Source organism: Triturus cristatus, chromosome 8 (genome assembly GCF_964204655.1).
Source record: "Triturus cristatus chromosome 8, aTriCri1.1, whole genome shotgun sequence".
Lineage (NCBI taxonomy): Eukaryota > Metazoa > Chordata > Amphibia > Caudata > Salamandridae > Triturus > Triturus cristatus.
This window is the reverse complement of record NC_140591.1, coordinates 977251828-977278668: the sequence shown is the minus strand read 5'-3', so window position 1 is coordinate 977278668 and position 26841 is coordinate 977251828. Positions and strand designations below refer to the sequence as shown.

Below are 26841 nucleotides of genomic sequence, written 5' to 3'. Positions count from 1 at the left end.
CTGCCCATTCTGGCCTATGGGGAACAGGTAGCCTTGCAATAGTGAAAAACGAAACTGGCTGTAATTAACTATTAGGACATGCAACACACACCAGGGCATGTCCTACCTTATACTTACAATGCACCCTGCCCTTGGGACTACCATAGGGGTGTCTGATATGAAGAAAAGGGAAGGTTTAGGGACTGGCAAGTGGGTGCACTTGGCCAGTCAGCATGGCAGTACCAGACTGCACATAGGCTCTGCAATGGCAGACCTGAGACACACTTTATAAGCTGCTTCTGTGGGTGGCACAACCAGTGCTGCAAGCCCACCAGCAGCATTTGACTTACAAGCCCTGGGCACACATGGTGCAATGTACTAGGGTCTGGCAGGTAAATCAACCAACCCAATCATGGAGTCACTAATCAATACATCAATTTAACATAGGGAGCACTTGCACTGTGGCACTGATTAGCAGTGGCACAGTGTCCAAAGCATTTAAACCAGCAAAACATATAAAAAAAACAGAGGAGGCAATCAGAAAAAATGGAAGGGAGACTCACACCAATGGTACCAGGTCTAACAATCTTTTATCTCCTTATTTTAATTTACAGAGAGGCACACGGCAAGGCTGTCCCCTCTCTCCACTTTTATTTCTTTTATATCTTGAACCCTTCCTTGTGCGCATTCACCATAATCCTTTAACAACTGTTTTTATTCATAGTTCCCATGAAATTAAATTGTCTGCTTATGCAGATAATATCTTAATTTACCTTTTGAAAGCACTAACATCCTTATCCCCTTTTCTACAGGAGATTGATTTATATTCTAAGGTATCGGGATACAAATTAAATTTCTCTAAAACTGAAATTCTACCTTTAAATTCTCTATGCTATCAATTCATGTTTTACAACACCAGCTTTAAATGGTGTCCATCAAAAAATAAATATCTTGGTGTATGGTTTTCCCCTACCATTACCCAAATGTTTACCCATAATTTTGCTGCTTTGAAAATCAAGATTCACAATTTACTTTCCTCATGGTCTCCTCTACATTTGTCCTGGTGGGGCAGGTTGGATACCATTAAAATGATGATTGCACCGCTTATTCCATTTCTACTATCTATGTTACCCTTTAAAATTCACAATTACTATTTTAACCAAATTAATTCTATTTGTACTAAATTTCTTTGGAACATTAAACCTGCCCTTATTGCTTTAACTAAATTAATCAAACATAAGAATGAAGGGGGTGTTCGATTTTCTAATTTTAAGCTATATCACACTGTCTTTCTAATTAGAAAAGCATATGCACTAAATAGACACTACGCTGATGCTCCGATACCAAGTTGGATTAATTTTGAACGTTCTCTATTACATAATTTTTGTTTCCATGACATCTGTTTTATGTCCAATTGCACCTTCATATCTAAATAGCATATCTTAAAATATTCCCAATACTTGTTACCATCGCTGTTTAAGGATGGATCCAACTTTCACCAGGCCTTCCTTGCCTCCTCTATTTGGTACAAGAAATGTATTAGGTTTTGCCATAAATCGTTCTACTGCAAACACTAGAAAGAGAAGAATATTTTATATGTTCACCAACTTGTATCCCATAAGTCTGTTTTGCATTTTAATACACTATAAGACCTTTATGACCTACCCTCTTCTTGTTTATCTCAATACTCTCAATTATCACAGACATTCCAATCATTTCTTTCATCTAAAAACTCCTATTAACATTACTCAATTTATTTCCTTAATCATCTACACAATATCTCTTCTGACTCTAACCCAAAGCCTCCTTTATATATAAACTAATTTCTACTCCTATCTCTGAAAGACTAAAATTCCCCATTGAACTAGCTTGACTTTTCTCCTCAAAAATGGGTCAAATTATGGCATAAACTTTTTTCCACCTCTAGAGCTGCTAATATCACTCAATCTTTATTTTGGCACACAATTAACCCATCTTCTTCTCCCCTGTGCCGGTCATGCCTTTCCCACCAATGGTACACTATCTCACTTGATTTTCCACTGTCCCAATGACCTACAATTTTGGAAATCCATATGGACCAAATGTGCCAAGATTTTCCATCTCGATATTCCCTTGTCATTTCAAAATGTTTTTCTTGGGTCCATGTTGTTTGATTCTCATGAAACAGCGCTAAAGCTGAAACTGTTTGATCTTTTTATTGCTCTTGCATTTAAAGTTATTCTTACCTGTTGGAAAGACAATTCCAAAATATACATATTAACATAGAGGAACCTTATTTGTGACGAACATAGAATTTCTACTGTTTCCTCTTCATCTGTAGCTCAGAGAATTAAGTCTGATTTATTTTGGTTACTTTTTACTACTTTTTTTATCTACACACTCTCAGCTACACTTATTCTTACCTGCTAATTTTTATCCCTCCCTTTCCCCTTTCCTCTTTATTCTTTTATCTTCTTTCTTATCTCTCACTCCTTTCTCAATATTACACTAAACATGGTCTAGATAATTATCGATTTGTAAGGTACCATAATCTACTCTACTTATAATCGTTACATAAGGTTGTATTTTATAATCTCTTTATTCTATATTCTGTATTATTGCCTCCTTGTATTGTATATTTTGCCATATTATTTTATTCCTTATGTTGACTGTGTTCCTGGTACCTGTTTATTATTCAATAACAATTATTTTAAAAAAAGTTACATTGGCCTAATTTGTGTGTCCAAAAAGCAGGCCTTGAGGAAGCTATGCAGAAGGGAGACTCAAGCTTAAAAAGAAATAAAAATGGGAATTAATTTTTTTTTTTAGGCTACGGTTATAATGAACCACATATTACATGCCTTTTCTTTTTTATCATATTAATCAGCGAACATTACCATCATTTACAAATGGATACCAATATTCTTTTTTCACTTGCAGTGAGAATATTTTTAGAGTGGCGCTTTAAACTGTGAAGGGATGCCAAAATATTCCTTGGTAACCCTGTGCATTTCACTGAGAGCAATATGGCTGTAATTGGAGCTGAAAACTGCAACACTCAGAAGTGGTGATCCAAAGACTTTCTCTTCTTCTCTAGCTATTGTGTGGTTGTCCCCGCTCCAAGACGATCAATCAATGTTTTCTTTATATAAAAAAAATCATTGTGAACTGTTGACTGATAACATTTTAATCTTTTTCGTACCTTCTTTCTCTCTAATCGCTCTTGTTCAATCTGTTGTATGATCTGTTCTCTTTCCAACCGTAGGATTTCTGCTGATTCTCTGGCTTTTGCTTCAGCCTCTTCCTTCTAAGAAAAGAAAAGAATAGAGAGAAACAAACTTGAAGGCTGCCCCTTTCAAAACGTTTTAGAGAATGGTTCATTTTAGAATGATAAGTAAAGTCTACTGAAGATGTGGTGCACAAGGCCATTACTGTAGTTGATTTTCTGGTAATAGATAGAGATTTTATAACATCATCCATGGGAAAGGACCACCACACTGCAGCATTAAACATCAATGTATTATTATAGTACCACTCAACCCACTTTTTCCTTACTTTATAATGTAGATTATTCTAAGTTTTACTTTCTTTGGTTGCGGTTTGTAAAGATCATGTATTTTACTACACATTAGTTTTAATATCCTACAAATCCGAGCCTTGGCGCAAGTCGAAGTCTTTTATAGCCGGTGTAGACTAGCTCAGACCACACTGAAGCCTAGAAGAAAGCCTTGCTGTGATGTCACAGTCTGGACTAAAATCATTTCTACAGCTTACACCATGGGGGATGTACATCACAAACCTATCACCTTTACCCTACTGCACTGACCATACCATTACACTGGCCAGAATACTACATCAATGGGGCAAAGTTACTATTTTAAATCCAGTCTAGGTAATTTGAGTGCAACAGCGAAGTCAAGGTAATAAAACATTGAGGTAAGGGTCATGGTAGATGCAGTGGTCAGTTGATGTGATGGTACTGAGGCAACAGGAATGCACTGAGCCGAACCGCACTACAGGACTGTCAAAATGACTAAACTCACTTCATCTGCATTCACGGTGAATACAAGAAATTTCAATAAGATCACCCTTTGCGCTCTGGGATGTACAGACTACTGAAGCTTACATTTCATCATTCATTTATATGTGCATCCCCATACAGGAAGATGTTCACAGCGCTACATACCTGGTTTTAAGGGGGAACAACCTTTACAACGCAACTTTTACAACGCACTGCCATTACAACGAAACTGTTACAACGCAAGTGGATTTACAACGCATGCCATTACAACGCAAGTCTTTACATCGACTTGCGCTAGATGGCGTGCTAACATTACAAATAGTGTAGTTTACTATCCCAACACCTTCCCTACTGTTAAGTGGACTGGAGTTGGAATAGTAAATTACACTTTTCTAATGTTAGCACGCCATCTAGCGCAAGTCGATGTAAAGACTTGCGTTGTAATGGCATGCGTTGTAAATCCACTTGCGTTGTAACAGTTTCGTTGTAACAGCACGCATTGTAACAGCACGCGTTGTAACGTCATACATCCGGTTTTAAGATGTAGTTTAGATTAATTACATTTTGTGTCCCTGTGTTGTAATGACAAACCGCGCCTCATTTTTAAAACATTCCGTTGCCATCCAAGGCATTAATGCATCATGTATATCAGGGGAACCATTACAGACTATTCACTCTGTATATACGCTTAACATTGTGGAATAATATATTTGTTTAAAGAGTTGCATGCTTTTTGATTGTGTACTGCTGATAGTGATTTCTCAGTTTTCTTAATGCAGGATACAAAACAACTTTAGTTCATTAAATTGGGACATCAAAAACATCAGATGAATATAATCCAGTAGGATACAGGCAAGTACTAAAGGTTAGGGGAAATAGTTATGCACAGAGTCAATTTAAGTATCAAGGAATAGTTAACTTTAAAGAAAAGGTGGCAAAAATAATAACGAACAGGGCAATAGGAATTAGGTTTAAGGGAAAGGTAAAATGATAACATAGCAGGCTAAATGTTAGGAGAGGAAAATGGGGGACACCTCCATAATTAGAATAAACAGAAGCACAATTCTGAGATTTACCAAGTCATACAACAATTAAAAGCCCTGAGATTATAGAAAAGTTCATACATAACAAAAAACCTCAATATTAATCACTCCGGAACTGTTTCCCAATAACTAAACTCAAAGTGATTAATCATCGAGAGATAAATGCAAGGGACCATACTGTAATCAGGCTTCACTTGTATCTAGAAATACCGCAACACAATCCACTTCATCACGTTAAACTTGTCAAACCTGTCCCCAGGTATGAAGATTGAAAATAAGTGTGGAAAAAACAGAACCATCCTTGAGCCTTCCTATGTGGGGTGGGCATCCCCCCACATGGACCCCTTGTTCACTGTATTTAGAGACAAAACTCAACTCAATGATGACCTTCCAACAAGGCAGAAACAAGGCTGTGTTATCACAAACAGGAGAAATGCTCCAGCTGTTCAGGGCAGACTGATTTCTTTGGGGCAGGGCTGGACTGAGTGAGATACCATTAGTTTTCGTCTGTAATTCCACACAAGAGCTGAACAGGATCAAAGGGCTGCTCTGAGATATACATGATGATTTAAATGCGTAGGTGCAAGTACCTTAAAACATATACAAGATTTCCTCAAACACCATCCTATTCATCAATCTTGCAGTTGGCTATGGAGTCAATGGAACACTCATTTCAAATGCTACATGACTAAACAAGGACTACCATCTTCACCTTAAGTGTTCCACAATGAAGTTGCAGGATACTTCCGCCTCCAGAGATAAACTGACCACTTTTAAGGATATATCTTCCTCATCATTCACTAGTGTATTCATTTGGATTCCATATAACCTCCCACTGGAAGACATCAAGTATTTACCATGAGACGGGGTATAAGTGACTGCTGGAGTTATATTGCGAGATCTCATCTCTGTTTGCTTATAGTCCCAAGCCTGCAAACACACACCATTAGATAAACAGGTGGACTAAAAGGCAGAGCTTCAGTGAGACCCACCAGCTAGCGGCGTGCTAATGCAATCCTTCAGAAGGAAGGGATCCTTTTCCATTCATAATCAGCATAGATTTCCTGGAAAGGAAGTGAGGAAAAAAATAAAGCATTGCTTTACCCAGTATGTAAGGATTTAAATTCCATTTAAACAAATACACCACATCCCCTTCAGGGATAACAATTTAGTTTAGTTCTGAAGTTTTTACGTTAATGCGGATGCCTCTTCCAAGACAAATTGCTTCAATAAGTGCTTTGGGAAGTTATTGGAAGAAAGATGTACATGGCTTTAACATGAACTATGTGAATGCCTTTGAATTCAGCACAGATGCCAATAAAGATCTTCATGTATTTGCACTTACGTTGTTCTTGGTTCTGTTACCTAACTGGGGTTGTTCCTGTATATATTATATAAGTAGGAAAGGAATCCACAGTACTTGAATGAAAATTACTCAGCCTGTTGCGTGCACGCACAAGTAGCTTTCTGACAAAGGCGGCTGCAGTGAAATGCAACCATTGCAATGGCTACTATGAATTTAAAGTAGTCCATCATTTGCATGCTATTAAAGAGATTTATGGATGGAGTTTCTATTATTAGTGTCAGTAAGCAGATGATGTTTTAATGCCACACTGCCACCTGCTCTAGAAGGTCACATTTGGTGTGCTGAAAACACTTTAAGTGATCGCCTGTATGCACCAGTGTTGCTAATAAGAGGAAAAGCAGTAACTTAATTTGAACCGGTGGCTTCCGGTGCTTGGTATTGGAGGCTATTCATGAGCATCAGTTAAGGATGCATTAATTTTTTTGTAGGTACGGAGAGATTAAGTGATGTGCCCAGAATCACAGGATGTTGAGCCTATGCAGAGACTCGAACCTGGTTCCCCCAGCTCTAAAGTCGGCATCTCTGGTTGTTAAGCCACACCCTCTCCTCACTTGTAGGGTTTCATAGTTAGTTCTGTTATAGGCGGCACTAAATGAAGCAATGGGCTGATGCAAGCTGCGTCCTGACGAGAGCTCCATCACTTATTTTTTCACAAATTAAGCAATGGAGGAAAGTACTTGGGCTGCACTAGAAGGTGCTTGAATAAGTGTAAAGTTAGCTGCTGAAGTTGTCTGCGAATAAGGCCACAAGACAAAATACCTTAACTGAAAGAATACCATCACTGTGTGGGGTAATAATAATTATGGTGAAGTATTTGGTGATTGACCTGTTAGATGCTTTTATGGTACACCTATTGTGCAAACCTTATGCAGTAGCACACTCGTATGACTAAATTAGCCAACACCAGCCCATGCAGGGATGTTCCCTTATTACAGGATAGGTAAGCACATCCTGTACCCACCCTTGCACCGACTGTAGTGTGACGATTAATGTTGCATGTATAGAAAAACTGTGTGGCTACAGCACTGTCATTTACACCCTTGAATTGTAAGTTAAGTTAACAATATGCGCTGTAGTTGAACAAGAGCCAGTGTACTACAGTATAGTTACAATAAACCATCAGTACTGCTAATCCTTTCAAAGTTGTTAAAGAAAGAATGGCAGAATGCGCTTGAGTATGTATCTAGAGACATGCACACACACTCAATGTGAGTTTACAAGCACACTTTTAATATACACATCTATCCAGCATGAAGTTTATCACGCTGGAGAGAGGTCGATCTTTGGTTTGGGTTTGGTCCTTCTCTTAAGTCCTCCCTTTATAAAGCAGCCTGGCATCTTTTGAGGGTGATACTCATAATGTCAGTCTACAGCTCTTTTAGTAGCTGTTAAATTGAGTTTGGTCCTCTCTTGGAGACAGTCCAGTTTACTGGAAATTGAGCTTCTTTAGGGGTGAATATCTGAGGTCAGTCGATGGTTCTTTTTGGCAGCTCCTGTATTCAGTTTCACCATCTCTTTGCGGCAGCACCAGATCATGGACAGAGCTCCTTTATAGACTGCTCATCTGGAGGTCAGTTTCCTGGTTCTCCTTTGGTGCGGTCACAATAGGTTTGGTTTATTTTCGATGCTGTCCCTTATCATGGAGGCGGAACTCTTGTAGAGACTGATGCTCATAGGTTTGGTGAAGGTGCTTTGCAATGAGAGTTTCATCCGTTTGTCGGGGCCAGACCTCATTACAGACGCTGAACTACTGCTATGCTGTAGATGTTTCCTGCTGTTGGTGCAGTGGGGTTCTGGGGGGTGTAAAGGCGTATGAGTAAAATTATTATTTTTAGGATCTGAGTCCTTCTGTCTCACATTGGCAACAGGATTGGCTCTGCACCGTCCCACCCTAGTTTTGGAGGCTAATTCTATAAACAAGCTATTCTCTGCTGGCGTATGAATATTGAAATATATGGCTTTGCCGCACAAACAATCGCATTTGTTGGATTCCTGGGTGCTCCTCTGTGTAGCTGATTAATGAATGTAAGCTACCATGACAAAATGATAAAGCGATGTGATGTTAGTCTACTGGTGAAATGACATCAAACCGTCACCCACAGTATATGACCTGCTCTTCATCTGGTTGACTCCTCTGTGGCTAAGGACACCAACATCAATTGTCCGAGGTTTCAAGATGGCGCAGAAAGTGTAAAGTAGAAAGCGAGATGGTTTCTAGTGTGAGCTTTATGACCTGTCTATCTATCTTTATTCATCCAGTTAAATCCCTAGATCTGTAGTCATAATAGCTACACTACAGTGCTGGATAATCAAATTTTAATTCTCCACCCGCTTGTCACAAACTAAACAGGAGAGCTTTAAGTCACATCCATATTATGCTGCAAAAGTGCTGACATGTTTCTGTGCAGTCACATGCCAAGTGGCTCAGGTGCAAACATTAGACCTCATGAATGGTTAGGGGATGACTCTTCGTGAGTCTGTAAAGTAATGACATTATATGATCATCTAAAAGGAGATCTCTTGATTTCGGAACTTGAGTATCTTGACTGGGTTGTAGGCTGTATCCTCTATTCATCCATAACTGTGATCCTCCGGCTTTGGACAGGGTGAGGTACGTATTATGTGCAGCCAAAATGTATGTCCTCCTATTCTTCTACTCCCGACTGCAGCATCCGCATCCTTAAACAACTGCTTGCCTCGGACGTGACCCATTGAAAAATGTTCCCTCTAGAAGAGAGCCTAATTCACAGTTTCCATTTTTGTGCTCGCGAACCTCATGTTTTCCAAATTATTTTTTTATAAACAATTTGATTGAAATTTTACTATTGAGAAACTGAACATAGCGTCACTGTGACATATTGATCATATCAGCACAATCATGAAACTTTCCCCCGTCAGCAGTGGCGGCTGGTGAAATTTCAAAGTGGTGAGGCGTAAACGTTGGCGATTCATTTTACATAGCGAATGAGTCCAGCCGACATAAGGGTGTTTAGCCCATTCATTATTCACCGAATCATCCCCCCATTATTCATCCATGTTTCCATCATTCACAGCATCTGTTCATGCATACATACATCCATCCATCCATCCATCCTTCCTTCTAGAGACTCTCACATTCACTTATCCACCCACCCATCCATGTATCCATATACTAGAAAATCATCCATTCATTTGTCCATCATGGGGAGCATTCGTCCATTCATTCATTATACATCCACCCATCCTTCTGGACAAACTCTCCTGCAACTCTTACGCCCACCCATCCATCTATGGCTTAGACAATGGCAACAACTTACAGCGACGTGTTGCTTCGGTTTAGCAGATGTTTCATTCCCCTCTACAGAAAAGCCTTTTTAGCATGCTGGCTACTAACGATAAATACAGGAACATATTGTAGGCAGCAGCTGGCTGGATATATGCTCATAACCTCATGTCCATGTATTTCCAATAACCAAAAGAAGTGAATAGGCATATAAGGCTCCATCTAGTGCAAATGTTCACAACACCTAGCGATAACACAACCATGCAAGAGTATAATACTTCATACCCTAGAGAGGCGCATAGGCTACTCTGCAGGTGTTTGAACCATGAGTGAGAGTACAATAGGAACTGTAAAATAAAAAATGCCACTGACAAAATTTGACCCTGGGCGCTTAACGTACATCAGTGAGGCTCTGGAATCTACTCTGCAATGGGTTGAATTATTATCCTTAACTCCAAGAAACAATATCTGAAGGAGAAATAAAGGCGGCCTTCAAACCAAATAGCCATTTCTTTAATGCATGCTACTACCCATGTAATCAAATTAGTGTTTTCAATGGAACAAGTGCATTTTAAAATCAGATTTTGCAATATCACTTATGCTGTTTGAGTAATAATGACAGCTAACCAGCAGTCATGTACGTCGGCATTGAGTGTGTTGCTGGTGACTCTTGCTACTCGCTTAGGCGTCAGGCTTTGACAAGGTCCACAGACAAACGGGCTCATGTCACCTTCTAAACTTGTGCTACCGAAAGTTGTTTTGCTGTGACGTGATCAGCAAATGTCTTGTATGCCTCACACAGCCAGCCCCAAGAGATGCCGTTAGCATTTATTGCTAGCATTTATTGTGCAGTAAGTTAAATAAGGGCTGACTTTCAGAAACATTAATATAATTCACGGATGGTGGGTCACCATTTAATGTCAGTCAAGGTTCCAATCCCTCACATACAAGACTTAAACCTACTGCGTGCCAAATTAAACACCTGAAAGTTAGTGGGTGTGCTCAAGTGCCTTGCCTCCTACTGATCACTTGTGAAACCCAACACAGGGACTTGCACATCCTAATCGGAGTCCAGGGATTCCTTACCCAAAAAAGTATTCACTCCAAGAAATGTGACACCAGACACACACCCTGCAGATAAGTCCCTTCTTCTGGATCTATGGTTTGTTATGTCATTCAGGGAGGCCTGGAGTCTCTTCATCAGAGAGGAAGGGCAGGACATTCACGCATTTGCCAATTTCAAATGCCATGTTGTACACAAGGCGGGCCACACAATCAGGCTCTGAGGCTCAGGCCAACCGCAAGGTTACTTGGCCTCGCAGTCGCGGCCGGCACGATGGGCGGGTGGGGTGAAAATGGGGTCGTCGCGGGGGGGGATAAGGGGAGGCGGGAGGGGTTTAATTAAAAAAAATTTTTAAATATAACTTACCGTCCCGCGCCACCTCAGCTTCTGGATGGGTCCCGACTCCCACCGTACTGCGTTTTCCAATTCCTGCAGCTCTCATCGTCATCAGGAAAGGCAGCCTCCCTCCCTCCGCTAATCACAACGCTGCAATGGCAGTGTTGTGATTGGTGAGGTGCAGCGGAGAGCGCCCCAGCCGGGGCAGCAGCCTACATAGAGAAAAAGGGAGAGTGGGCGGTCCTGCTCGAGGGCAGGGAGGGAGTGGCTTGCCCACTGTTGTGGGTACTGACTGTTTGGCAAGCCACTCCCCCCCTGCCCTCAGCAGGTCCGCCCACCCGCCCGCCCCCAACCAGGCACTTCTGGTAGTTTTTACCATTTATGTTTCTGCCTTCTCGCACTGCGATAAAGCAGTGGGGCGACGAGCCCATGCCCCAATGGCGGAGCCGCCAGGCCCGGATAAAATGTAGCTTGTTCCCCTGTCCCTCATCCCACCCCCGTCCATGATTGATCGGCCTGACAGGTCTAACCACTTGCCCCATTATTTGCCCTTTCCAAATTATTTATAATAAATACATACATATATATATGTACCTCCGCTGTGCTTTTAAAGTGTAATTTACACTTTTCTTCCTCCCACCACAGTAAAAAGGGGCCTAAAGTGAGCCTACTTCGCTGTTTGCTCTCTTCAGTGAGAATGATGGCATTCAGCTTATGCCCAAGTGCACATCCAACTAAAAAGCAGTCCAATTCAGTGGCAGGGCTAGAGGGCCAAACTCTGCTTAAATGTCATGGTTTGGAATTCATTTTTAGAATGGTTTTTAGTTATTCTTTTGCAAACATATGCACACTAGCTTTCTACAGAGGCATTTTTACTTTGTATTACGTTTAAACATTTTTGTACGTATTGGATATGTTTGCAAAAGACACTGGAGACTTGCTCAGGCCAGATATATCACATATAGTCACATTGTTACAATATGGTATGGTCTACTGTACTGGGGAAAAAAAACAATTCATCATCATTCTGTAGTTTTCTACCACTTTCGTTCACCTTTAAGAACAAGCATTGGCATAGCCAATCGGTCTCACCTTTGGGACCTTATAAGTGTTTAGCCATGCAACAGTTGGTGTTGTTGCACCAAGGATATTGTGCTGCTTAACTAGATACATATAAGGTCCCAAAAGCGAGACCTATTGGCTATGCCAATGCTTGGATGCAAGGCGGAGGGGAGAAGGGTGCAAGGCGGAGGGGAGAAGGGTGCAAGGCGGAGGTGGAGAAGGGTACAAGGCGGAGGTGGAGAAGGGTGCAAGGCGGAGGTGGCGAAGGGTGCAAGGCGGAGGTGGCGAAGGGTACAAGGCGGAGGAGGAGAAGGGTACAAGGCGGAGGAGGAGAAGGGTACAAGGCGGAGGAGGAGAAGGGTACAAGGGGGAGAGCGAGATGGGGGCAAGGCGAAGGGGAGAAGGATGCAAGGTAGAGAAGTATGCAAGGTAGAGAAGTGTGCAAGGGGGAGAAGTGTGCAAGGGGGAGGGGGGAGAAGTCTGCAAGGGGAGGGGGAGAAGGGTGCAAGGGGGAGGGGGAGAATAGTGCAAGGGGGAGGCAGAGAAGGGTGCAAGGCAGAGGGAGAGATGGGTTCAAGGTGGAGAAGGGTGGAAGGCAGAAGGGGAGAAGGGTGCAAGGGAGAAGGGTGCAAAGCGGAAGGGGAGAAGGGTGCAAGGCGGAGGAGGAGAAGGGTGCAAGGTGGAGAAGTGTGCAGGTTGGAGGCGGAGAAGGGTGCAAGGCGGAGGGGAGAAGGGTGTAAGGCAGAGGGGGAGAAGGGTGCAAGGCAGAGGGGGAGAAGGGTGCAAGGCGGAGGGGGAGAAGGGTGCAAGGCGGAGGGGGAGAAGGGTGCAAGGCAGAGAAGGGTGCAAGGCGGAGAAAGGTGCAAGGCGGAAGGGGAGAAAGGTGCAAGGCAGATGTGGAGAAGGGTTGAAGGCAGATGTGGAGAAGGGTACAAGGCGGAGGGGGTGAAGGGTGCAAGGCGGTGGGGGAGAAGGGTGCAAAGCGGAGGGGGAGAAGGGTGCAAAGCGGAGGGGTGGAAGGGGAGAAGGGTGGAAGGGGAGAAGGGTGGAAGGGGAGAAGGGTGCAAGGCAGAGTGGGAGAAGGGTGCAAGGCAGAGGGGGAGAAGAGTGCAAGGCAGACGTGCAGAAGGGTGCAAGGCAGAGGGGTAGAAGGGTGCAAGGCAGAGCATGAGGAGCGTCTAGCAGCATCAGGCCTGTCAGCAGTTTTTACGGACCCCTATACAAACAACTATGCACCGCCCCAAGTCACAAGCGCCTGTTTCGAAGTTTAAAAATAAAGTGTTATGGGAAAGAGAAAGCACAGTAGCTCCAGTCTCTGCCACCAACTAATGATTTCAAATGCGTCAGCTGACATGAAAAAACACAAAATGCTAGCTTCAAAACCTTTGCATGGATTTTATAGCACAAGCACCGGTGCTGTCAAAGCGCTGGGTCTGAGGAAAGTCCCTTTGGCAGTCCTTGAGTGCCTGTATCAAGGTGTGACTGCATCAGTCCTCCCTTTACACGCGGTATCGCAATCAGCGGCTGTCTCGTCCCGTGCGTGGCGGTGTCTGGGGCCTCGGAATATATTATGATGGTGCCGAGGCCTCTAAACAGCAGCAGGCTCGGTATTAGCGTGGACCCGTTATCAGCAGAGCCGCGCGGGTCAGACACGGCTGGAAGCTTCTCATCACAGCCAGCGTGTTTACCAAGGAGATGTGTCCTTGGCAACCACTGGCCCCAAATTCATTCTCTGCAGGTCTCACTAGGGAAGTAGCCGATCCCGAGGGGCGGCCGCACAGTGCTAAAGTCAGAGGGGCCCTTATGAGGGCAGCAACTTCTGCTGGTAGCGAGAGGAGGGGGGTGGGGGTGCACAGCGAGGGATACAGGTGAGAGGAGGGGGAGAGTGTGGAGGGATAGAAAGGACAGAAGGTGAGAAGGGGGTGAGAGAGGGTGAGAGTGGGCGCGAAAGGAGGAAGGGCGCAGAGAGATTCAAAAGGGGGCTCTGGTGAAAAAGGGCGAGCAGGAGGGTTTCAAGGCGGGAAGGGGTGAATGTAGCAGAGAGAGGAAGAGAAACAGGAGACAGGTGTGACAGGGGGAAGGCGGCACAGGGAGGGATACAGTTGAGAAGGGTGTAAAGGAGTGGGGAGGGGAGGTAGCAAAACATAGTAAAGAGAGGAGCCAGGTGAGTAAGAGAGATGTAAATATATTAGAAAAAGAAGGCATTAGGGAGCGAGAGAGAGAGAGAGAGAGACAGGGATGGGGCTTGTGAAAAGGGGAGACGCAAGAGAAAGTGAATGAGGATGAAACCGATGCAGACAGGGAGTGAGACAGTGAGCAGGTGGGTAAATGAGGTATGGGGAAGAAGGAAGTGGGTGAGCGAAAGGCCTTGGAGAGATATTGAGGAACGAGGAAAAAAAGAGGCCAGAGGGAGCATATGTGACTGGAAGGAAGAGGACAGGTGTGCAGAGAGGTTGATTGATTGATTTTGGGTTTTGTAGAGCGCACAGCTACCCTTAGGCATCCCGGCGCTAGAGATGCCGTGAGAAGGGGGTGCAGGGCAAGATGAGAGCAGGTCAGCAGTGGTGAAACAGGTGGGGGCGAAGGGGAACAGGAATATATAGAGGCGGACAAGGGGACTCCGATGAGCAGGCGAGAAGGGGAGATCAGAGGGGCAAGGAGGCGAAAGAGAGGGGGGCTAAGTGAGTGGGTGAAATGGGGAGAAGGTGGAATGGAAAGCAGCGAAAAGGAGAACAGGTGGGAAAAAAAGGAGCTCAAGGAAATCTGATGCTGGAGGGGAAAGAACGACAGATGTAGAGAAGCACGGGGTGAGACGGGGTTGAAGGAAGACAGGGATCAATAGGAAAGAGGTGTGTAGCAAGAGAAATGGGAGGAGAGGTGGACGAAAATGAGGGAGGAAGAAGGGATCACAATGGAGCCATGAAAGAAAAGTGAGATAAGAAGTGCAAAAAGGAGGTAAAGGGGAGGGGCGTGGTGAAGAGGGGAAGGTTCACAAAGCAGCGGAGAGACACTAAAATGTTATGAAAAACGGTGTGCAGGAAGAAAGTGAAGGGGGTGGGATGAAGGTGAGAGAGAGGGAAGATCGCAGGTTAGGAGGGATACAGAGAACCAAAGAGGACGGAGAATAGAAAGACAAGAAGAAACGGGGTGCCGCTTGCGCCATATATAACAGGAGGAGAGGCACAGATATGACGAGGAGAAGGCGCACGGCCGTAAAAGTAATGCGGCAACGTGGCCGTGAAAATACTGGCTCACTGAGAAAGTGAAAGTGATTGCGATCAAGCGTGGTGAGCGATGCGCTTAATGAGCATGACGAGGAAAGCCATATGGCGCCTCTGCTCGGAAGTGCTCGCCCGCGCACATGCACGCAAGCTGTAGGCCGGCCATGGTAGCATTTTTTTAAGCCCTTACTAAAAGTCTCGCCAGACCAGCGCATGTGCTGGGTCAGGCGAGACCTAAAGTACAAAAAAGTGACACTACCAACATTTTATATTACACGTGTTCGGCAGCGGATTTTACAGGCAAAGTCTCTTGATTAGGTCAGAGATACCGGCGTACTTTGCCTTGAAGGGGAAAACATTTTATTTAGCTTCTTAGAAAAGGAGGCAGTGAAACACTTGATGTACACTGACGCCGACTAAAGTATGTAATACTGTGATAAAAGTGTAGCAAAAATAGCATTCTGAAACAGCCTTGTGGTAGAAAACATACTTGCCTTAGAAACCAGTGATAAGCCTGCAGTAGCTTCATGTGTGCAGGGACTGGCCGCACTGAGGTGCATATTACATGGCTGATCTCGTTCAAGAAGCTAGTAGATATTGATTTACCGTACTTCAGCTCATCACGCCACATACCATGTCCCCTGTACCTCTGTGCGGTCTGAGCCACTGGTGCTGGAACCATTTCCAGGGGGGGAGGGGGCGTCCTTGCCATCCGAAGCAGTCCTGATCACCTGACCTTCAGAAGGCTGGTGAAGACCTTGCTCTTCTCCCAATGCTAATCTCCCCTTTCTCCGTCTCCTCACTCTGTGGTCAACACTAGCGCTGGGATGTCCCGGTGCTGGGGCAGCCATGTGCTTTACAAATACGCTAACATTACATAACATGTTACATCACTGAAGTCATAGGGACTGTGAAAAACCCAAGCATCACACAAAGGCCAAGTGTAGCAAATAGGCCACACCCATTCAGCAGTAGAGGGGTAAAGGTCTGGTAGGTAACATGTGGTGCATTTTGGAGCACACTGTCACAAATGTATTACTAAAGCATGGGGTGGTAGTGCACTCAAATTTAAAGACAACACATTTTCCATTGAAACGGCCAATAACTGGCACAGGCATGCCGTTTTACTGATAAAGCTACATAGCACACAAACAATTTGTGGATTTCGGGTTTCAGTGAATAATTGTCATTTGCACATCTCTAAGTAAAGTGCTTTGATTTGTTTTGATCCTACTAAAAATCTTAGCATCCATCACACTTCAGAATTAGAAAAATGTGCTTTCCTAAATGGCGATAGATTTTGAAATATGCGTACTGTTTAGAGGTACTTACAGTTTGTTGTTCGGGAAAGAATGACATTCTGCAGACTGTCATTTCACACTCCTTTTACGCCAGCAAGATTTTCATATAGTTTACTTTACAAAATCCTCTCACTTTTGTAGTTAGAGGATGACAAATAAACCTCAATATCCATTTCAAATGAGTAAGAAGCAATTTATCAAAAGACGTAGCCGACATTTAACCTCTGTTTTTGAACCACAGTAAACGTGACAAGACAGGGACAAAATGTAAAGACATCTTTATTGCTCATTCACCTTCTGAATACGAGCAAAGTTATTGCTGGGGGTGCAGCAGCACCCTCGCACCCCTACTTCCAAAGCCTATGTCTGGAGCAAAACTCAGGAGACAGGCTATATGCCACGCTACGTCTCTCGGACAAAGCCATTTGATGTTGTGCGGTAAAACAAAACAAAATTAGAATTAAAGTGCAATGTTTTGTCCATCTGTTACTTATGTGTTTATAAAGAAAAAAAGCCATTGTTCTGTAAAATTGAAAAATAAATGACCATATTCCTCCATCAATGACACCATAGTTGAAAAACATCAGGTTACTTTCTTGTCCTTCTATTTTATATGGATGACAATCTATTATTGTTGAGCAAAAATACTGGAGCTGTGAAGTTTCTGAACCCACGCCAACTCACAGAGTAATGTAACAAAAGAGGCCACATGTCATCTGCAGGCTCACAACAAGATGGGTTCTGACCTGGGACTTTCTCATTGTCCCCTCCCAAATACTATAAGCCTTAAGAAAAGCAACTGCTAATCCAATTTCAACCTCAAGATGCTGGAAGTATACAGAGCATGTGACCTACAACACATGCTTCTAACCAAACTACATGAATAATGATGCTCAAACGTACATTTCTCTTGGCTAACTGCTATGCTCATGATGCACATCTTTGAAACCTTGGATTCATCTTATGTCCTATTCAAAGAAATGATTAAACAAGTAACATGAGTTCCCCAGAGAACTCTACCTAATTTCCTCAGCAAGGGGTTTTAGCGTAAGGGTGCAGACATGGAGGTTGATTCGCCAAAATGCAAGGGGGTATAGGAAGGGACATCACACACTCTTGTCCTTAATGACATTCCAGAAAGTGACATATGACCTCTGACCCTAAATCTTCCTCGGAAATGATGTCACAAGAACTTAACCCCCCTAACATCATAATTGACAGCTGAAGTTCCATAATAAAAGCATGATTGATGTAATAACACAAAAAGGAGAAATGTCTGTTTTAAGTACCACTTGCATTAGGGTGCTGCCATGAAGTGCAAGGGGATCATTAATCGTTTCTCTTAGTGCAAGGGGATCATTAATCGTTTCTCTTAATATTACTTGAAAAATCATGTGTTCATCTGAAGAGGATACACTGCCACAAGCCACACAACAGCACAGGGAAGCCAAATTGTTTATACCATAAACTATCACAATTAAATAGTTCTCCTACTGTATACTGCAATGTGAAATGTGTTGAAAAATCATAGGGAGAGAAAAAGAGATTTAAATAAAAATAAATAGTAATGTCCACATGTATTAATTGGTGTAGACCATATATGAATATGAACTATGTTGCTGGCCGAAATTATTCCTTACTGTTAGTACATTTTGATTTACGATTCTTTCAAAGGCCATATCACTTGTGTGGAGCACAGAGGTAAAGGTTTTTTTCAGGTACTTTATGTATTCACAATAATGAAACATGGCAACAATTTGTTTAAAAATGCTTCTGTTAGTTCATTTGTTATTTAATCAGAAGAATACACATTGCACTGCTGAATTTATTAATTTTACAACACCTAACAAGTAATGTTCAAGTCTCGGTCTCAGTGGCAGCTGCAGAAAGTAAACAGTTTACATCAGGGTACTGTTTACCTTCTGTTCTTGGAGTGGGCGCTAGTTATTTTTGAAAGTGATAGGACATAATACTCGCCATGAATTTAGCAAGTGAGCCTGACATATTCTAGAGAGAGTTCTAGGACCTCTGCTCACAAGAACATATTCAGAAAATGAACCAAGGTAGTGCATTTTTAGTTTTCTACAAAGACATTGGCTCTGAAAAAGCACTCATTAAATATTCAAGTGTTTCATGGTGTGCCCGACCAATTCAACCTGACTTTCCCAAAGAATAGATGCCAATGTTTCCAAAATTTTCTATGGAATGCCCCATATGTCAAAAATGACCTTTGTTGTGCCAAGTGCAGTATATTGTCGTGGGTGATCCCCATGTGCCACGAGGGCACTCTCAGTCAAAAAATTACATAAAGTATGCCACTGGCAGACTTTTGCAGTTAGTGCAGTTTATAAACCATGGGTGAGCCTTATGTCAAATATTATCCCAGGGCCAGCATTTCCCCTCCTAAATGCCGTGGTTGAGCTCCTTTCTATGTGTCAGTACCAGCATTTTGCCACGGGCTTCCCAAATGCCAAGTATAACATCTAGCATGCCCTCGTTTGCTAGCACTTTGTTGCAGGTGTCGGTCATGCGAAGAACTGCCTTCAGGATGCCAGTGCCAGAATTTTCCCATGAGTGTCTCCTTAAGGCAAGAATTATCTTCGGTATGCCAGGGTCAAGGGCACACTTGTAAGCATAACACTGCATTCTCATTGATGCTCACTTATATTCACACTGATTCATTGTCACACACTTTCACTCGCTGATTCTCACTTAATTATGCTCGCTCACTGCCATTCGCTAATTGTGCCTCACACTCACTCACTTATTCTCACTCACTGACTCACTCATACTCACTGACACTTGGGGGAGTATTTACAAAAAAAGATAGCACCATGCAGCACAGCAATCAAAGTTGTTACTCTGCGTTGTGCTACAGGAAGAGAGCATCGCAGAATCCGTTCTACTAAGATGTTGCACCGCTGCGCTCTTACCCAGCGCTGGCACACAAACAGACAGCCTAGGACCACACATATTAGTATGCACCATGGGGCAAAGGTGTCTTTGCACCATGTCTTGCATAGGATTGGTAATTGAAGGGTAACCTTCCAGTACAAAATATCATGCTTAGGCAAACTTTAAAACTTTTCACACATAGCAAGTGTGTTGTATAGTGCAGCACACATGCAATGTGTAAAAAGTTAGAAGACATGAAAAATTTTCTCCAACTTCATGCCTGCCTCAAGGTGGTATTTTTTGATGCAAAGTCCGGTCTAACATTTTTTGAAGATAGCGTGTTGCATAAATAAACCCAGGTTGTAGCTTGGAAATGCACATATTGTACCCAAGAGAGGCCCTGTGATGCAAAGCAGCACAAATCATTATTTGTGCCACTTTAACGCGACTTTCCAGTGGAAAAAAAAAAGTTGTGCACTGGAAAGTAAATAGTTTATCAAGACTTTGCACCTGTCTACATCATTTTGCATGACTTTGCACCAGCACAATCTTGATAAATCTGCCCCTCAACATTCAGTCAATCTCACTCATTCTCACTAAATATCACTCACTACAACGCATAAACACAGACACTGCTCACACATACAAACTCGAACATAACACCGCATCTACACATCATAAATTTAAAAACATCTCATTTTACTTTCCCCAGCTGCCAGAGAAGGTCCTGTTACAGCTCCGGATGTTTGATTTTTTTATTATGCTAATAGTGAATCAAATACTTGTCCAATATTACCTCAATAGAAAATAGGCCGAAAAAGAGGGTAAACACTAGCACCTACAATGGCGCGCCACCCTACTGTTCTTGGCATTGATTTTGCCGCCCCTGAAGACAGGGGTCATTGCGACCCCTAAATGACGTCAATGAGTGTAGAAACCTCTATCTCTATAGTGACGTGGATTCCATGTAATGTCTACAGAGCAGGCGTTTGCAGGGTCCCCTTCAGGAATTTAAGGGCATTAATGTTTTCAGTGATGCTGGTTGCAGCTGCCTATGTAGAAAGTCTACAATTAAACTAGTAAATCTAAATATTCTGATGACAGATTTTACAGCCCATAATCCCAGGAAGCTTCAAGAGCTTCTTAAGCAGCAGAGCAGTCTGTCAATATCAGAGACTCAGCATATGGGGAACATTTCAACCATTGCTTGAATAAGCTCTGGCAGCATGTCCCATGCAACATCACTAACCAAAATATGTTAGAAACACACAAAAAGAAGAAAGAAGTAAAATAAAGGGTGGATTGGCCCATTATGAGCGCCAATCTAGAATACCTGCTTTTCTAGCTGGGCCTGTAGTTCCTTTTCTTGCTTTTCCTTAAAGGCCCTTTCCTCCTCTTCTTTTATCCTTGCTACTTCCTCAGCACGAATCCGGTCTTCCTCTTCCTTTCGCTTTCTTTCCTCTGCCAGCCTTAGTGCTTCCTCCTCCTGGCGAGCCTTTTCTTCTTCTGCCTTTTGTTTCTGTTCCTCCATCGCTTTCCTTTCAAATGGCAAACAATGCATGTGAACACAAGATAACACTTGGACTTATAGTGAATGAATTGTTTTTGGGGTGCTTGAAGCCAAAAACCTCTAAAAGACCAACATATAAGCCAATAGCTGAAACAATATTTTTCCAAGTATACCCAATACATGCCTAATAAAGGGTTACCCCAGCTTTTAAAAATACACAAGAAATTAGTTATCAGTAAATGTTACACCTTTTACTTATTTCCCAGTTGCAGCATGGATTCATCGGCAAGAAGCTATTTATTGTATTTTGCATTTTACGAACCTCTAATAAGATGCAATACAAGCGACTAGTTTAACTTCTGGCACAGCCGCTTTGCATGTATTACATCAAAGTGTTCAACAACAATGTATGCATGCTAGAGCTGCAGTCTGGTCATTCTCAACACATCTCTGCTCCTCACTAAGATATTTTAACTATGTGCCGACTATGTGCCGTATACGCATGAATAGGCCTCACCACAACCTCTTCAGTGAGCTGTGTTTAAAACCAGACATCCCTGGGTTGCACAACATCGCCATGTGTTGGACACACAGCTACATTCTTACAAATGCAAGGCCATTTTTAGGTTGCGCCTGCGTTAGCAGCGCATGCGCTCCCACTTGTGAGAGATATTGTATACAACAAGGAGCTTAGAGCCCGCCCATTACTTGTCTTTATTGTCACTCTAATTTTCTGCCTCCTAATTGGGCAGTGCCTGCCAGCTTCACCTCCATTCTTTCTTAGGGAGCATGGACCAAGTACAACTCTTTGATTAATCTCCTTCAACTGCTGCTGGAGCATGTAATAAGAATATATGTTATTGCTTGTTGTTCACAGGGGACAGTAATCTCTTGAATAAGTTCTTTTTTCTGTCATGCATTATGCTTCTAATAGACAAATGTGTCCTGTTTGACTAAGCCTATTGTTGTGTGTAGCAGTGTGATGCCCGGAGCCAAGCACTTCAAAGCTTGCATTCTCCCACGTCCATTCCGCAATGCGTGTTTGTGGTTACATACAAAGGGTTGTGTTTAATTATCAGCAATAAATGAAGGGCAGCAGCTTTTTTATTTCCCTTTCAATAAAGATCAGACAGAGCATTTTAGTCTCTTTATCTGCAATTGTACATCCCTTATTGTTTTACTGAGGCCGAGCATTCCCTGGTCTGCCAGGCACTGAAAACTATCAACACTGATTTGCAAAAACAGCAGACAATTCTGCTATGGTAAAATGAGTCGCTCAGTGTGGTCAGGCGCCTGCAACAGAAGTCTTATTCTCAAGAGATATTTACAGCTTCAGTTGCACACGGATTCACCAGGCCTGTCAGTTTCCCATGGTTGACAAAACCCCACAGAGTTGGATAACATTGCTTTGTAGAACATATGTGCCGCAATACATCAATGTAATGTAATTTTATTTTTGTAAAGTGCGACTTACACTCCACGGAGCATCTTGGCGCTGACCACTCATGTCTAGGAGGTGTCTGGCCAGGGAGCTAGTGAGGCACCGGTAAGACAGTATCTGGTGTCTCGGAGGATTGGGTTTAGACTAGGGCTAAACAGGCTGTGTCTGTGAGTTTAAAAATCCATGTCTTTAGAGCCTTTCGGAAAAGGTTCTCTGACGGGATCTGGCGTAGTTGGAGTGGTAGTTTATTCCAGGCCCTAGCACCCAGTACTCCAAGGGATTTTCCTCCTTTCGTGGCTAGTCTAAATTTGGGAGTCACCAGCAGGTTCAGGTTGGAAGATCTGAGTGAGCGAGAAGGCACATATCTTCCAACCCTTTTTGACAGGTAGGTGGGACCCAGCTGGTGGTAGGACCTAAAGGTGATTACTAGGATTTTGAATAGTACCCTTTTGTGGATGGGCAACCAGTGCAGGATCTTGAGTGCTGCTGATGCAGACGACTTCCTGGGCCATCTCAGCACGAGGCGGGCGGTGGCATTCTGGACCATCTGCAGTCTATGCAGTACTGCTTTACTGGAGCCTGCATATAGACTGTTGCAGTAGTCCAGGCGAGATGTAATAAGGGCCACCGCCACCGTCTTTCTGGCTGACAGTGGGAGAAGGTCGAAGAATCTTCTGAGGCCTTTGATTATGCTAAAGCAGGACCCTGCCACAGCACCTGCTTGTTGCCTAAATGACAGGGCCTCGTCAAACCTAATCCCAAGGTTGCGGGCCGTAGTAGTGGTGTTAGGGGGGACTTCTGCATCTTGTGGCCACCATGATTTGGGGGAGAAAAGGTTTTGTTGTCCGAATGGTAAAATTTCGGTCTTGCCCGAATTACATTTGAGATGATGTTTTCTCATCCAGTCGAATGTGGCGGTAAGACAATCTCTCAGATTTTCCTCTGCCTTTGTTGTATTGCTGTCTAATACGAGGATGAGCTGAGTATCATCAGCATAAGATATAGTGCTGATGTTAAAAGAAGTAATAAGCTCTATCAGGGGGGTCATGTACAGGTTAAATAGTACTGGGCTTAAACTAGAGCCCTGTGGTACCCCTGTTTTTAATGCTTTCTCCTCTGAGCAGTATTTCCCTAGTACCGTGACTTGCTTCTGTGGCTGAGGAAGTTTTTTAGCCATTCAAGAGCAACTCCTGCTATTCCTGATTCAGCTAGGCGGCCAATTAATACGGAGCGTGAGACCGTATCAAAGGCCGCCGATAGATCGAGCAGCACCAGAACAGCCTTTTTTCCTTGGTCCATGGCCGTCTTCAGGGTCTCCACCGTGTGTAGTAGTGCTGACTCTGTGGAGTGTTTAGCCCTGAACCCCGCTTGGTTGGGATGCAAGATGTCGTTTTCCTCCAGGTACCTAGTTAGTTGCTTATTCACTGCTGCTTCCGTAAGTTTGAAGAGAATTGGGAGCAGCGAAATAGGACGGAGGTTTGAAAGTATAGTGGGGTCTACTAGGGGTTTCTTTTGCAGAGGTTTGACAGCGGCTAATTTCCATTCGGGTGTAATGGCGGCAGTAGCCAGGGATGAATTAATGATGGCATTTATCCTCGGGTTTACTGTGTCCACAAGGGCATGTAGCAGCAAGGGAGGGCAGGGATCAAATGGGGAACCGGATTTGCTGGATAGAATAGCCTGACTGGTTTCTTCCAGACTAACATGAGTGAATTTGTTAAGCTGGATCTTCTCATTGTTAAGTCTTATGACTTCTACGAGGGGGGGTGCTGGTGGATCTGGGAAGTCTTTGGTGAGATCGGATATTTTCTGTTCGAAGTAATTAGCGATTGAGTTACATAATGGAAGCGAAGGGGGAATCTCTTGTCTAAGAATCCTAGGGTTCATGAAGTCCTCGACTATTTTAAAGATTTCTTTTTGTTTGCTGTTGGAGGAGTTTATGGCTTCTAAAAAGTAGTTTTTTTTGGCACTTTTAATCATTGCATGATACTGTCTTCTGGATGTTTTATAGATTGTGAGTTCTTCCTTTTCATATGCACGACGCCATTTCCTTTCTAGGGTTCTGACCTCTCTTTGTTTTTCCTTTAAGGTGAGGGAGAACCAGGGGGCGGACCTTTTATTCCGCTCTATTCCAATCTAAGTTATAATTATAATCCTCAAAGAGAAATCAAGTGAGCGGCGTTTGTAATTAGCACAAGTTGTTACCTAATCTAAAGCTTCCTATTTACACCAACGCTGCAAGTTGGGCTGAACGGGTTATTCCACTTTGCAGCGGGGTGCAGAATTCTCATTGTTCCAAACCACCCCCGCAAAGTTCACATGTAGCGAGTAGGCCGGTCAGGAAACCAAACTGTTCTCACGTGGATTTCCAGATGCTAAGAATGTGAGGCAGTAATAGGGTTCGTGAATCAGGGCTATTTTTTTTCAACCGGCAGAATTTTTTTTTTCGATTACACTGGAGGTTTCACGAATTACAGGATTTCGTGGTTTCTGTAACAAACGTGCAGGATCCCCCTAGGGCAGGCCAGAAGCGCATTATTTCAGACCGGAAGTAACTCGACATTGAAGTCTAATTGGTGCATCAGAGATATATGCCGGGAGGATAGCCCAGTGGGTTAATACAATTGCTACAGAGATGTGTGTGCAACATGCAGCTCATTGGTCTACATTTTTGTTGTGCTGCTTCAGCTTATCTTATTTCACAGGTTGTTGCTAAAACGAGCACATTGAATGGGGTAAGAACCAGTGCTTTAAATGGGAAAAAAATAAGTGCAGGTACTCTCCAAAATGAGATGTGGACTAGGGGGCGGGGCTTGTGGTGGGGCTAGGGGGCAGAGTTATGAGCAGCGCAAAGGGATCCAGCCAGGGGCCCATTTAAGCATAGATGCACGCAGACAGGGCATTCAGTACATGTATTTTAGAAATGCTTACATTTGCTGCTGGCCACATTAATGTCCTATTACTTACCGGTAATCTTCATTACTCCTGGTCAGGTTGTCCTCGTCCCATTCCTTAACAAGTGGAGATGACCATCTCTACGACAGAAAAAAAGAAAAGGAGCATGCTGGGATACCCAACCCACTCCCTCCCACTGGGAGTACATAAGCGGTACCAGCCCAGCATGCAGCCTGAAAACACCAAGCCAACAACCGGAAGGCCGGCCGCCAGGGAGGGAGGGAGGGCTGTAAGGAATGGGACGAGGACAACGGACCAGGAGTAATGAAGATTACCGGTAAGTAATAGGACATTACCCCCATGGTCCCTCCTGTCCTCGTCCCATTCCTTAACAAGTGGAGAATACCAAAGCAGAGAAACCGGCCTTCCGGAACCCCACCAACGCCAAGGGCACCAGACCGAAAAAGGGCACCACACAGGAGCAAAAGGAGCCCACAAGAAGGAGAAAAAACGCAGGCAGGAGCACACAACCAAGCATGCCCCCAACCAAGCGGACAGAGCCGACACCCCAAATCCAGCAGGGGACGACCAGAGAAAAAACACAAGAACCTCCACCCCATGCAAGCCAGAAGGGGCCACACACACACAGCCAAGCCCCAAGGGAGCAACCAGAGGGGCCAAAACCAAGCCCCCCCCCCCCCCCCCCAAGAACGACGAAAGGAAGGCAAGGGGAAGGGGGCGCACCCCCACGGGGAAAAAGAGCCAGAAAAGGGCAACTGACCAGTGAGAGACCCCCCAAGGGCGAAGCCCACAGAACCAGGCACCACCTGGCAGCCACCCAACCAGGAACCAAACAGGCCAACCCAGCCCAACGGCCAAGAGCAGAGGAGAACAGACCGCCGAGGGCGGCAGGGCCAAAGGAACAAAACAAGGCAAGACACGACCAACCACCCCAACACGCCAGGGGAAACCCACAGCATAATCGCAAAGACGAAAGAGGGCAGAACCAGACAAGAAAACAGGAAACCACCCAGAGGAACAGCCAGGAAGGAGAAGGGGGCAGGGAACCCAAGCAAGGCACCCCCCCACCTCCCCCCCCAACGACAACAGCAGCAACAGGGAACCCGGAGGCCAGAAACCCACAAAAGGACCAGGCCACAGGGCGGGACCAACCAACGGCCAACCCCAGCCGAGACAACGAAGAGCCGCATGAACCAATAGGCCACCCCACCGGGAAAAGAACCCGGGGGACAAGAAAAGGCCAGGCCCGAGGCACACCCCCAAAGCAGGAGACACCGGGACAAGAAGCCCAGCAACCCGCCCAACGGAGGCCAGGGAGAGCAAAGAAGCCCAACCCGAAGCAGACCCGGCAAAAAACCAGGGCATCAAAAAGACAACAACAGAGGCCCAACACGGAACCGGGGAAACCAACACCCCCGAACCATAAAGGAGGAAACAACACCAACC

The 26841-nt window shown here is 44.1% G+C and overlaps 1 protein-coding gene across 10 annotated transcripts in view; it reads right to left on the bottom strand.

The window, feature by feature from the left end:
- MAP7D2 (MAP7 domain containing 2) overlaps positions 1–26841 on the bottom strand; it is a 459602-nt gene that overhangs the window by 63878 nt on the left and 368883 nt on the right. For all 10 annotated transcript variants that reach the window (XM_085622503.1, XM_085622504.1, XM_085622505.1 and 7 more), the window contains 2 exons: positions 20862–21066; positions 3161–3265 (listed from right to left, as the gene is read on the bottom strand). In XM_085622503.1, the coding sequence (XP_085478629.1) occupies positions 3161–3265; positions 20862–21066 (310 nt within the window). The remainder of the gene's footprint in view (positions 1–3160; positions 3266–20861; positions 21067–26841) is intronic.